The sequence below is a fragment of the Palaemon carinicauda genome, chromosome 3 (genome assembly GCF_036898095.1).
Source record: "Palaemon carinicauda isolate YSFRI2023 chromosome 3, ASM3689809v2, whole genome shotgun sequence".
Lineage (NCBI taxonomy): Eukaryota > Metazoa > Arthropoda > Malacostraca > Decapoda > Palaemonidae > Palaemon > Palaemon carinicauda.
Window position 1 is genome coordinate 153,195,786 of NC_090727.1, and position 13,169 is coordinate 153,208,954.

Genomic DNA, 13,169 nt, shown 5'->3' on the forward strand with positions numbered 1-13,169 from the left:
TTAACGTTTAATTCGAGGTAGTTAATTGAGAACAGGCTGGAGGCAGGTTCGCTTTGTATAGGCTGTACGGTTTGCTTATGGTGACTTAACTTTGTTTTTAGAAACAAACTAAATTATTTAAAATGATTATTATGTTATTTGGACCATTTGTAGTTCGTTTCGACATAATATGTGGAAAATGTCAAAAGTTATGATTTAAAATCTGTATTTTAAAGGGAAACAAAGAATTCTACCTAATCTAAGGTTCTCCACCTAACCTAACCTAGGAACCGTATCTATCCCTACTTACCTACCGGCTAGCTACGCGCCCTTCGACCCCATTTAGACTGCCGTATCCTCAGCTTACCCTAAGACTAAGTCTCAACCCTGTGGTTGTTTCCCATCTGGCTTCATGACTGCCAAGGTAATGCTAAATCATATTTGGAACCTTTGTATATTAGTGGCCAGTTCCTCCCGCGTATATTAAAAATGGACACCAATTAACGTAAACTGCCCCCTAACCTAACGTACAAACTGCATCCTTGACTACTATCCAATGCGGGGTGGTGGCTAACGCCCCCCTACACTGCCATACTCTTAGTCGGCCGTCATCATACATACAGGTGGCCGCTATCATACATACTGTACACTCCTCCTAATTCTTATTCCGTAAAACTAGTTTCATATCCTATTTCAGACCAAAAAGAACAACTTCCTTATAAATGAAATTGATTTGACAAGTAATATAAAACAAACTATTTTCACCCAAGGTTATATTCTGATTTATTTATTTATTTATTTTTATGTATAATGCTATGAAAAAGGAATGAGCTACCCTTATTAGACTAAGCCTATTGTGATATTGAAGCCATGTAAAATGTTGCCACAGCATTTCTCTTGTTGTATGTGGTTTTACCTATTAATATGATGACAATTTCTGCTTCATGTGTTGTCTATATTATCACCATTTATGTTATTCTATTTATGACAATCACCATGAAAAGCTTAGGCTTAGACATCCCTTGACTTAGATGACAGACAAGGAACCCTAGTTTAGGTTAGCTTGAGGAAGGGTAGGTTACAAATTTCCCTTTTAAATTGCAGTTTTTGTACCGTAGAAGTTTTTATGAACTTTAACTCGGTATCGTTTAAGCTAGCTTTTAGAATTCAAAAGTCTACTGTAAGTTTAGAAAGAAAAGTCTCAAAATTTAGTCTCTTCTATAACATATTTAGAGTATTCTATATATTATTTATGACAACATTATAATCTCGATGTTTTTTTTGTTAAGGGGGTTAATCCTTATCATGAAGGTACACCGATGGCAGTAAATTAAATGGGACTCCCTAAGTATGTTTTCAAATTGAAACACATGCCATTCATCTTGAATTCCAAATTCTCGGAGATTGTTCATTTAGGATGGAAGCGACATGAGATGAGATTTTTTCAGTTTGACCAAATAAAAGTAAAAGATGATAATACATAAGTAATATAAGTACAGTAATTATGGTCTCGGTTTAAAAAAGTGTATTAGTTTTAGCTATGCATTTTTTTCATTCGTATAATTAATCTCTCGTTTAAAGTCCAGAAATTCAGTATGTTTTTCTCAGATATTTTTTCAAAGGTTCCGATGGAAAGGCAAATTTCTCTGCCCAATACCTGAACCTGAGCTTCATGACTGTAGCGTACTAATTCACGTAGCTTCTTAAACTTATCTAGCGCGTTACTAGAAATTTTACCAATATCGAGCTTGATTTTCGTAGTACTGTATGTATTGAAATGCTGAACATGGATATTTTTTAATATCTGGCTGCCTGCTTTCCTTTCCACAGAAAAGTGTTTCTGCAACTGTTGATTATAAAATGTTATACAGTTCAGTATTTGAAGGAGTAAGTGGGATTGAAGAGTCATATTTTATATAAATACAAGTATGGGAATATTATAGAAACAAAATTTCTAATTTCTGTATTGTATGAATACAGCTCTTTAAACTTGTGCTGGAAATAGCTGAATTTGTTTTCTTTTTAGCCTAAACCAACATAATTTTGTAATAAAAAAGGTGGAAGTAATTGTGAGCAACTTTCACGATGTTACTGTGGAACTGTGTAAGGCTTAGGATTAGCTGTGTTAGAGCCTTTAAAAGTCTTTCTTGGAGTGGATTTAGGTTTATCGTTAATATCCTTGTGTGATGCAAGGTACAGTACCGGCCTAATTTCCATCGACTGCTTTTTAGAATACGTTCAAATAGATGTTGTTTTTTGAGATTTCACTGTTTTTGAAGTTAGTGATATCGATGATAAATCTTGAAATGGTATTAGTTGGTGGTTACATTGATAAAATTCAGTATTAATAAATTAAAATGGGCAATGTTCAGTGTACACTTCCAAGGAATTTTTCCATTTTATTATATAGTATCCTATTAGTGAATGCAACTTATCTAAATGAAATTTTTGTATTTGGTTCCTGAAGAGACAGTGAAAGATGGAAATGGAAGGTTGTTAAAAGGAGAGGAGGCAAGGAAAAGGTGGGTGGAATATTTTGAAAGTTTGCTGAATGTTGAGGATGATAGGGAGGCAGAGATAATTGCTGTTCCAGGTGTTGAGGTGCCAGTGATGGGAGATGAGAATGAGAGAGAGATTACAATAGAGGAAGTGAGGAGAGCACTAGATGAAACGAGAGTAGGAAAAGCATCTGGTATGGATGGTGTGAAAGCTGAGATGTTGAAGGAAGGGGGTGTGACTGTAATTGAATGGTTGGTGAGATTGTTTAATGTGTGTTTTGTGTTGTCAATGGTACCAGTAGATTGGGTCTGTGCATGTATTGTACCACTATATAAGGGTAAGGGAGATGTGCATGAGTGTTGTAATTCAAGAGGTATTAGTTTGTTGAGTGTAGTTGGAAAAGTGTATGGTAGAGTACTGATTAATAGGATTAAGGATAAAACAGAGAATGCAATCTGGGAAGTACAGGGGGGTTTTAGAAGAGGTAGGGGTTGTATGAATCAGATTTTTACAGTTAGGCAGATATGCGAGAAATATTTAGCAAAAGGTAAGGAGGTGTATGTTGCGTTTATGGATCTGGAGAAAGCATATGATAGAGTTGATAGGGAAGCAATGTGGAATGTGATGAGGTTATATGGAGTTGGTGGAAGGTTGTTGCAAGCAGTGAAAAGTTTCTACAAAGGTAGTAAAACATGTGTTAGAATAGGAAATGAAGTGAGCGATTGGTTTCCGGTGAGAGTGGGGCTGAGACAGGGATGTGTGATGTCGCCGTGGTTGTTTAACTTGTATGTTGATGGAGTGGTGAGAGAGGTGAATGCTCGAGTGCTTGGACGAGGATTAAAACTGGTAGACGAGAATGATCATGAATGGGAGGTAAATCAGTTGTTGTTGCGGATGATACTGTACTGGTAGCAGACACAGAAAAGAAGCTTGACCGACTAGTGACAGAATTTGGAAGGGTGTGTGAGAGAAGGAAGTTGAGAGTTAATGTGGGTAAGAGTAAGGTTATGAGATGTACGAGAAGGGAAGGTGGTGCAAGGTTGAATGTCATGTTGAATGGAGAGTTACTTGAGGAGGTGGATCAGTTTAAGTACTTGGGGTCTGTTGTTGCAGGAAATGGTGGAGTGGAAGCAGATGTACGTCAGAGAGTGAATGAAGGTTGCAAAGTGTTGGGGGCAGTTAAGGGAGTAGTAAAAAATAGAGGGTTGGGCATGAATGTAAAGAGAGTTCTGTATGAGAAAGTGATTGTACCAACTGTGATGTATGGATCGGAGTTGTGGGGAATGAAAGTGATGGAGAGACAGAAATTTAATGTGTTTGAGATGAAGTGTCTGAGGAGTATGGCTGGTGTATCTCGAGTAGATAGGGTCAGGAACGAGGTGGTGAGGGTGAGAACGGGTGTAAGAAATGAATTAGCGGCTAGAGTGGATATGAATGTGTTGAGGTGGTTTGGCCATGTTGAGAGAATGGAGAATGGCTGTCTACTAAAGAAGGTGATGAATGCAAGAGTTGATGGGAGAAGTACAAGAGGAAGGCCAAGGTTTGGGTGGATGGATGGTGTGAAGAAAGCTCTGGGTGATAGGAGGATAGATGTGAGAGAGGCAAGAGAGCGTGCTAGAAATAGGAATGAATGGCGAGCGATTGTGTCGCAGTTCCGGTAGGCCCTGCTGCTTCCTCCGGTGCCTTAGATGACTGCGGAGGTAGCAGCAGTAGGGGACTCAGCAGTATGAAGCTTCATCTGTGGTGGAAATGTGGGAGGTTGGGCTGTGGCACCCTAGCAGTACCAGCTGAACTCGGCTGAGTCCCTGGTTAGGCTGGAGGAACATAGAGAGTAGAGGTCCCCTTTTTTGTTTTGTTCTTGTTGATGTCGGCTACCCCCCAAAATTGGGGGAAGTGCCTTTGGTATATGGATGGATGGATTAGTGAATGCAACTTATCTAAATGAAATTTTTGTATTTGGTTCCTGCTAATGTTCTTGCATAAAGCCCATTACTATTTTATTATAATCCCTTGTCAGATTTTGAAAGGGGTGACCTCTAACCTCATATGGAAGTCTTGATTTATATACTGTATTCTGTTCAAAATAAAAGATGATTTGATTATGCTGTATCAAGATTTAGTTGTAATATTATACATTAGTAGTTCCAGTGAATATCTTTTGAGAAATTGGTATAGAATGTCTAAATTATTTTTCTTTTTTTCATAGACTTTATATACATCTCTGTTCCATTTTGTCACTATTTGATACGTCAGTTTAGGATAGTTTTGGTATATCCTGAGAAAACAGTAAAGTACTGCTACTATATACAATGAAATGTATTTTAACCCTTTTACCCCCAAAGGACGTACTGGTACGTTTCACAAAACTCATCCCTTTACCCCCATGGACGTACCGGTACGTCCTTGCAAAATAATGCTATTTAAAAATTTTTTTGCATATTTTTGATAATTTTTTGAGAAACTTCAGGCATTTTCCAAGAGAATGAGACCAACCTGACCTCTCTATGTCAAAATTTAAGGCTGTTAGAGCAATTAAAAAAAATATATATTGTACTGCAAAATGTGCTTAAAAAAAAATAACCCCATGGGGGTTAAGGGTTGGAAATTTCCAATTAGCCTGGGGGTAAAAGGGTTAATAATAAGGGCATTATTTTAATATTTTTCTATCCTTCTTTTTGCAGTGTGCAGATATAAATATTGCAGGCTCAGTACAAAGATACGGAGGTTAGGAAACGTTGAAGGAGTTAAAAAAAACTACTCTATAAATCATCCAAGATGGGAGAGGGACAGATGCGAGAAATTGTGGACCTGTTAACGAAATTTTCCATTGATAAGCTTAGTAGCGAATGGATAAGAAGTGTGATTGATGCCGATTTCACGGAAGTGGATGATTTGCCGTCCGAGTTCGAAGACTTCCATTGCAGTACAAATTTTCACGGTTTATTCGATGCCGTGGTTGGCTCTTGCCGACATTGGATCGACAGCCTACCAGTCGTCAACGACGACATTGAAAAGCGACTGTCTATATCCAGTTCACACAGTAGTCCCCAGGTCTCGAGGACCAGGATACCCAGTTTACCTGATACGTCACAAGCAAATGATAGAGATATACACACGACGTTCTGGATGACATTGGCTGAAAATGTCAGCGTGAAGGGTTTGAAGGCGCTGTTGTTTTATTACATTCACAGAGGGCAGAGGTACGATGCCCGGGAACTCGAAAGAGAGTATGGGATTAAATCTGCTAGCATTTATTTTTTACTCCTGTGTGTTCCGGGAAGTAATGCATTTAGGGTATTCCATCCTGTACTGTATATGAAAACAATTGAAATCTTGAGATTAACATTAAAACTAAGAGTGGGATCATCCAGCCCCGTGAAAAAGGGTCGAAACCGGGGAAGTGGACGTAAATCTCACGACGAGCAGTCGAATCACGGTGACGATGATGACGACGACGAGGCTGAGATGGCGATGTTGACGCCAGTGGAGGCAAACAAGCTAATTAGATCTCTCAATATTCTCTTGAATGATTTCCTCAGACTGACTCACCGATTCTCATTCAAACATTCATCCGAGTGCCTTGACGAAACCATAAATATACTAATAGACGTTTCTAGGGCGGAAACGCGCGACGCGCAGGGCATATTTTTGGGCCGGCACGGCCCGTCAACTGTCACGGCACTGGCATATAATGCCTATGTCGCTCTTCAGTCCATCTGCAATCCTATTCATGGGAAGATCAATAGAATCGTGATCCTTATCATGAAGCACATTATGTACAATATTCTTATGATTTCCAGGGGTTGCTCAGACTTATCCCCCCGTTCTCTAGGAGTCATACGAGACCATTCTCAGATTTTCGTCAAGTATTTATTAACTCAAGTGAAGGAAGATGCATACGAAGGTGTTTACATTCTCATTCAGCATATCTGCATTCGTGTACCTGACAAAGCAGAATATCGGCAGAAGACCGCCCAATCGGTGGTCGAGATTTTACGCTATCTGCCGATCCAGCTTTACACGCGTCTCGTCAAATGGTTTTTCAAGTTTTCTCACAATGAGAAGGCAGGTCACAGGCTCTTTATGCTGGAAGTTATTGCGAAGATGTTAGATGAAAAGGAGAGGGTCGGGGAAGACGAAGAGATGCGTTCCTCGCAGTCTCCCACCGCAAGAGAAAGTAGACCCACGTCAAGAGTGTCTTCGATGTCATCGTGCGACGACAACGATAACGATGCTGGCAGTGATAGCGACTACGACGTTAGAGAAAGTGGAGAGAATAGTTTTTTGAAAGTCAACGTTGACCATCCAGTGGAAGTTCCTCCGGACCGTAATATTCTCTCGCATAAGTTTCTCCTGGGCATAATTTTCTCCCGGTGCCGCGACAGCGGCGCCACTGTCCGTGCAAAAGCTTTAGCACTACTGGCGGAGTGTACGTATTCCAAAAACCCAACCATTGTGATGGCCATGAAGCAGATTTTCTTTCGTAACCGCCCATTGGCGTGCAATCCACCTCACATACCAAATAATAACGTCAATGCCGAGTCTCCGTTAGAAGTGGAAGGTGAAGAGGATCTTGATCTACCCAATGCTTCCATGGTGGTGTCGATGCTTCACCGGCGCGCCCTGGACGATAAGGTGATCGTCCGTAAGTCGGCCCTGCAAGTGCTCGAGAACTTGATGAAACTGGACAATGAAATGCTCAATGATAAAAATCTGGAGGTGTGTATTAGTGTTACTTTTGCTTGTGAATTACATTTTGTTATTATTATTATCGTTATTATTATTGTTATCAATTGCTAAGCTACAACCCTAGTTGGAAAAGCAGGATGCTATAAGCTCAGGGTCTCCAACAGCAAAAATAGCCCAGTTGGGAAAGGAAACGAGGAAAAATAAAATATTTCAAGAACGGCAACATAAAAATAGATATCTATATAAACTTTAACAAAACAAGAGAAAGAGAAATTAGATAGAATAGTGTGCCCAAGTCTGCCCTCAAGCAAGAGAACTCTAACCCAAGACAGTGGAAGACCATGGTACAAAGTGTATAATTCATATATTACAAATCTATTTTACCGTTGTTACTGATCTTGAGATATTTTATATTTTTATTATTTCTTGTGTATAGTTTATTTCTTTATTTTATTTCCTCACTGGGATATTTTCCCTCTGGGAGCCTTTGTAGCATCCTGCTTTTTCAACTAGGTTTGTAACTTAACAAGCAAGAATGATAACAATAACATATTTGTAATAAAAATCACAAGTAAGCTCAGTAAATTTAGTACAGGTCTTGAATATGAACTTGTGCATCAAATTTCATATTCTAAAATCTATTTAAACTTAATTATGATGTGAGAGTATATAGTGATGTGGTATGAAAAGTGATATTAATTTTTCTTTTGTTAGAATTATACAGAATATTTAACTTTTGATTTCATATCTTCTTCCCTCTCCTCGGTTCTGTAGGTACTGATGGAACACTGCCGCGATCCAGCCCTCTTGATAAGGAAGCAGATGATCATATCTCTCTCGGGACTCTTGGAATCCTACTCGGAGAGTGAAAGCATCACCACATTTTGGATTAAGGGAGTCTTTCCGCTTATTCTTGATCCAGAGATTAAAGTACAAGAGAAAGTGATAGATGTGAGTTGTATGTTTGTACGTACTCTTTTTGCATGCATATCCAATACGTGAGAAGTTGCATGAGCTAAGTTTTTAGTTGCGATACAGTATCTATAATATTACTCTACAGTGCTTATTGTTCTTTGCAGTAACTATAATATTCAACCCCTTCTTTCTAAGCCATTCAATTTCTTTAAGCTTGTTTGCTTTTGTAAGAGTACACCACTTTATTGCTGTAAGCTTTTTATCATTGCAGTCTTAATATACAGTAATGTAGTTTTTAGTTTTTGAAAAGGGAGATCCACTGATTGAAAGCAAGACCTAGCTGATTAATCTTATCAAATGACCTTGGAAGCGAGATCTTCTTGTTGTGTAGGGGACTCCAATTTGTTGGAGTTAGACGATCACTAAGCTCATTCGCAGCCGAATTGCTCCTTTCTGTGGATAGCAGACTTTGTAGTGTTGGTCTGTTTAGATACGCTTCTTTGTGTCTGCTCTAATGAATTATTGCGTACTGCTTTTCTAATTGTTTTGACTTTAGAGCTTATAGAAGGTACTCAACTTATAAACTTAAATAGGTTCCAAGATGCTGTTTGTAAGCCAAATTTTGTTAAATTTGCTTTATATTAGTTGATTTTTTAGGCATCTAGTTAAACAGTTTTTACACTATAATATTTTATTAAAAGTTCAGCTTAGATTCAGGGGGGTGAAGGCTTGTAGCACTAAATATGAGCTGTTCATCTCAACTAAAGGTTAAATTGTGTACAGTAATGTGTATGTACTGTGTATCACTGAGTCGTTTTATTCTATTCAAGTGTTGTACTGTATCTGCTTATTTTTAATATGTAAAATGACTTAAAGTCTGAGTTTAGCATTGAATTTCTTATAAATTTAGTGCCGGTAATATGATTGACAATTTCATCATTCCAAATTATCACTACTGTTAGTTTCATTAGGAAAATACTCTACAGTTCTGTATTTAAATATTCATTTCATAATTATTATGTCATTGGGAGTTGTAAACTAAAACAAAGTATGAATTTGTTTGTTATTAAATCCTAAATTGCACAAGAAAAACAACTAAGCCAGCAAGTCCAAAACAGAAGGATGTCCTAGAGGGCGCTCGTGTTAGATGTCGGTGGCGTGGTCCAAGTGTGGTTTCTAGGGCCTCTGTTACGGCCCTTCCCTTTGATGAAGGAATTATCTAAATGGAAGATAGCCAGTGAATAGTGGTTTTCACACGCCCCTGATGTATACACGACACCCACAAGGTGCTCGCGCGAGGGTAGTAACCTCTGCATTCCATGCTTTTATCTTTCTCTGGTATATTTGGAAGATTTATATCAGAAAAGTGTAAAGAAGGACCCTTTTCACCGGCCGTCACAGGTCTCCCCAGAAATAGATTTTTCCTTCGTCAAAATCCCTTTTATAAAATTTAGCTCATCATCTGACAATTTAAAGCTTAACTATCTTGAAGTGTTTTTTTCTCAGCAAGAAGATTTTTCCTGTTATCCAATTTGCATATTCCTCATTTCAGTACATTGATCTGTTGCTGTTCAGAAGACTGGTGCCTTACAACCATCCTCAAAGAGGAACTCCCGAACATAGACTTCCGTGGCTTATCGTGTCTAGAGTAACGAAACTCAGTTTCCACAAATTCTTCAATAAAGCGCTTATGATGTGGTCCAAGTCTGAGTACAATAGGTTGGTTTTATTATTGTTATTATTATTATTATTATTATTACTTGCTAACCTACAACACTAGTTGGAAAAACAAGATTCTGTTAGTCCAAGGGCTCCAACAGGTAAAATAAACCAGTGAGAGAAGGAAAAAAAAAGAAAAATAATAAACAATTAAAATAAAATATTTAAAAAACAGTATCAAAACAGATATTTCATCTATAAACTATATAGACATATGTCAGCCTGTTCAAAATGAAAACATTTGCTACTAGTTCATATTTTACCTTACAAATATTGAAAGCAATAAACAATTTTATTAAATGCCTGAAGAACTGGTGAAGAGATATTAGTATTGTAAAACATGTGAAAAATTATTGCCTTTTATTTTTATTCAGACCCCAGGTAGTGAAAGTTGTGCGTTCCTACGTGGGGACAGAGTACAACGAAGAGATGTGGACACTTCTAGCCGCCCTCTCCAACTACATTGTTGTAACGGATGCTGCTTTTGTTGTGGACTATTTTGAAGAAAAATGCCAATCTAGATCAATGGTTAGTGATATAGTTGTTTGTTGACTTTATTGAAATTATATTTTTCAATATTAATCTTACCCAGTGATCATGTAGCTGCAGCTCTGCTGCCCGACAGAAAAAACCTACGGGCGGGATACGCCAGCGATCGCTACACAGGTGGGGGTGTACAACAACAGCGCCATCTGTCGAGTAGGTACTCAAATACTTCTTGTCAACAAAGAACCAATTTTCTCTCTGTCGTGCCACCGGCAAGACCTACTTGATACGCTGTTGTTTCTGGAGTTGATTTTCACGCTATTTGGTGAAGTATTCTCTCTAGTTATTAGCTTTCGCTGTACAGAAGTTATCATCAATACTTTATCACTTTCATTGATTAGATTTTGGATTATTTGTTGACAACTTGGATAGATTTTGGATTTCCCCCCTTTGACTAATTCAAGATGTCTGACCCTACTCAAGTCCCCAAGTACAGGCAGTGTAGCGCTAGGGACTGTTCTAGGCGTCTTCCGAAGGCCTCTATAGATCCTCACACCGTTTGTTCCAATTGTAGGGGTAAAGCCTGTCAATTGGAAGATCGATGTGAGGAATGCGCTGGGCTTTCGGAATTCGATTTTCAAGAATTCCTTAAGAATGCACGTAGGCTAGAGAAGGATAGGATCAGGAGGAGTTCGTCTCGCTCTTTTGATTTTTCCTCTCCCCATGCCCCTCAACCTATTCCTTCCCCTGTAGTGGTTACACCCGACCCTCCTACTAGCTCTCATCAACCTTCGATGGCGGATATGATGCGTGCCATTCAGGCTCTTGGTGACAGAGTTGAGTCATTAGCGAATGACCGCAATCAACTCCTGGCTGACGTCAGAGAGTTGAAGGAGAAAAGTGCAGTGGGAAGTGTAGTGAGTGCAAGTGCAGTGAAAAGTGTCAGTGTTACGCATGAGGGTGCGTCTGTTCGTGCCTGTCGTCCTCCCAGTCCGGGACCTCTTGCAAGCTCCCAAGCCCAGGGGAGAAGCAATGTCGTACGACCAAAGGGTTCGACAGGCCTTGATCAGCGGACAGACGTTCCCTCCGTGGTTGAGGACGTATCTTGCAGAGATCGTCCCACCCACAAACAGACGAGTGAGCCCATTCATTCCTCGTCTGCGGAAGAGGTTTCTAGACAGAAACGCTGGACCAAGGTCTCACGACCTCTCAAGCGCAAGGTCCCTTCTGAGCGAGTCCAACGGCCCAGGTGTAGCCACTGGGTCAGTTCGGACTCGCCGCAGTCTTCCGAAGACTGCACACCTCCCAAGAGAGGTAGAGTGGTTCGGCAGCAGGCAATCACTCCGTCTGTTGCCGCACCAACCGCTGTAGACCCTAAGTGGTCTATGCTGCAGTCTATGCAGACTCAGCTAGCTTCCTTCATGCAGGAGTATCGTGCTGAGAAGGTTGACGCTGCACCCGTTAACCTACAACCTGCCACGGTTGTGCGCTCAGCTGACACTGCGGCTGCCTGCTCCCACACTCCGGCTGTGAGAGCTCCACCACCGATGCGCAGTCGACCCTGCCAGACGCATGTTGACGTTAGCCGACGTGCGGCACCCTCCGTTGACATGCGTGAGCTACCGCATCAGCAGTGGGAAGGTGCAGTAAAGCTGCCGTGTTTTGACGCGATGCGGGAGTCTCCGCAACCCACGGCAGTCCCCACCACGCACCACCACTCCGCTTTGGTTGTTGCCAGCTCTCAGACTGACCAGCAGCGGCATGACGTTGGATCCAGTGCAGCTGATGCACCCGTGCTGCCGGATTCAGCCGTTCAGCTTTCTTCTCCTCCTTTGCCGCTTCCTCCTCAGCATTCGGATGAAGGAATCTCTGATGACGACGAAGCTGCGCATTTGGACGATCAACACTCCGACATAGATGAACCCAAGACTACGCCTCCCTCCTTAGACTTTAGGAAAGTCCTTGCCCTGTTTAAGGAGTTGTATCCGGACCAGTTTGTGTCTGCAGCTCCACGCTCACCTCCCTCTGAGTTCGCTTTAGGCATGCAGTCAGCAGCTCCTGCCTTTACGAAGCTCGTACTCGCTCGCTCGTCCAAGAGAGCTTTAAGGGTACTGGGAGAGTGGCTGCAGGCCAAGAAGCAACTTGGGAAGACTACCTTCATGTTTCCCCCGACCAAGCTGGCTTCCAGATCTAGCGTATGGTATGCGACAGGAGAGGTTCTCGGCTTGGGAGTCCCTACCTCTGCCCAGGGCGACTTCTCAAGTCTGGTAGACTCTCCCCGCAGACTGGCTATGAGACGGTCCAAGATTTGCTGGACTTCTTCGGACATGGACCATCTTTTGAAGGGAGTTTTTCGTGCGTTTGAGATCTTTAACTTCCTAGACTGGTGTTTGGGAGTGTTAAGCAGAAAGACCTCCCCTTCGGATAAGGATTCGGCCATGCTCATCATGTCCTGCATGGACAAAGCCATTCGGGATGGGTCTGGCGAGCTTGCGGCTTCTTTCGTGTCTGGAGTTCTCAAGAAGCGAGATCACCTTTGCTCCTTCTTGTCGGCGGGAGTCACACCATGTCAGAAGTCAGAACTGATGTTTGCTCCGCTATCGAAGTGTCTCTTTCCTGAAGAGCTGATCAAGGGGATTGCCTCCTCGTTGATCCAGAAAGACACCCATGACCTGGTGGCGTCATCCGCACGTAAAGTCACAGCTTTACCTTCCGTGCCTAGACCTAGGATGGACACACCAGCGTCTAGGTTCATTCCGCCCTTTCGTGGCAGAACCTCCAGCAGAGGAGGTACCCGTGCCGACAGTCACCGTGGCAACAAGAAGAAGGGTTCCAAGTCCTCAAGGGGCAGAGTCTGACTGCCATCTTCTCCGGACAGCAGT

The 13,169-nt window shown here is 41.2% G+C and overlaps 1 protein-coding gene across 1 annotated transcript in view; it reads left to right on the forward strand.

Moving 5' to 3' along the window:
• LOC137638678 (condensin-2 complex subunit D3-L-like) overlaps positions 1-13,169 on the forward strand; it is a 38,840-nt gene that overhangs the window by 151 nt on the left and 25,520 nt on the right. The window contains exons 2-5 of the mRNA XM_068370969.1: positions 5,160-7,197; positions 7,942-8,118; positions 9,635-9,801; positions 10,176-10,329. Of these exons, the coding sequence (XP_068227070.1) occupies positions 5,254-7,197; positions 7,942-8,118; positions 9,635-9,801; positions 10,176-10,329 (2,442 nt within the window). The 5' untranslated portion in view covers positions 5,160-5,253. The remainder of the gene's footprint in view (positions 1-5,159; positions 7,198-7,941; positions 8,119-9,634; positions 9,802-10,175; positions 10,330-13,169) is intronic.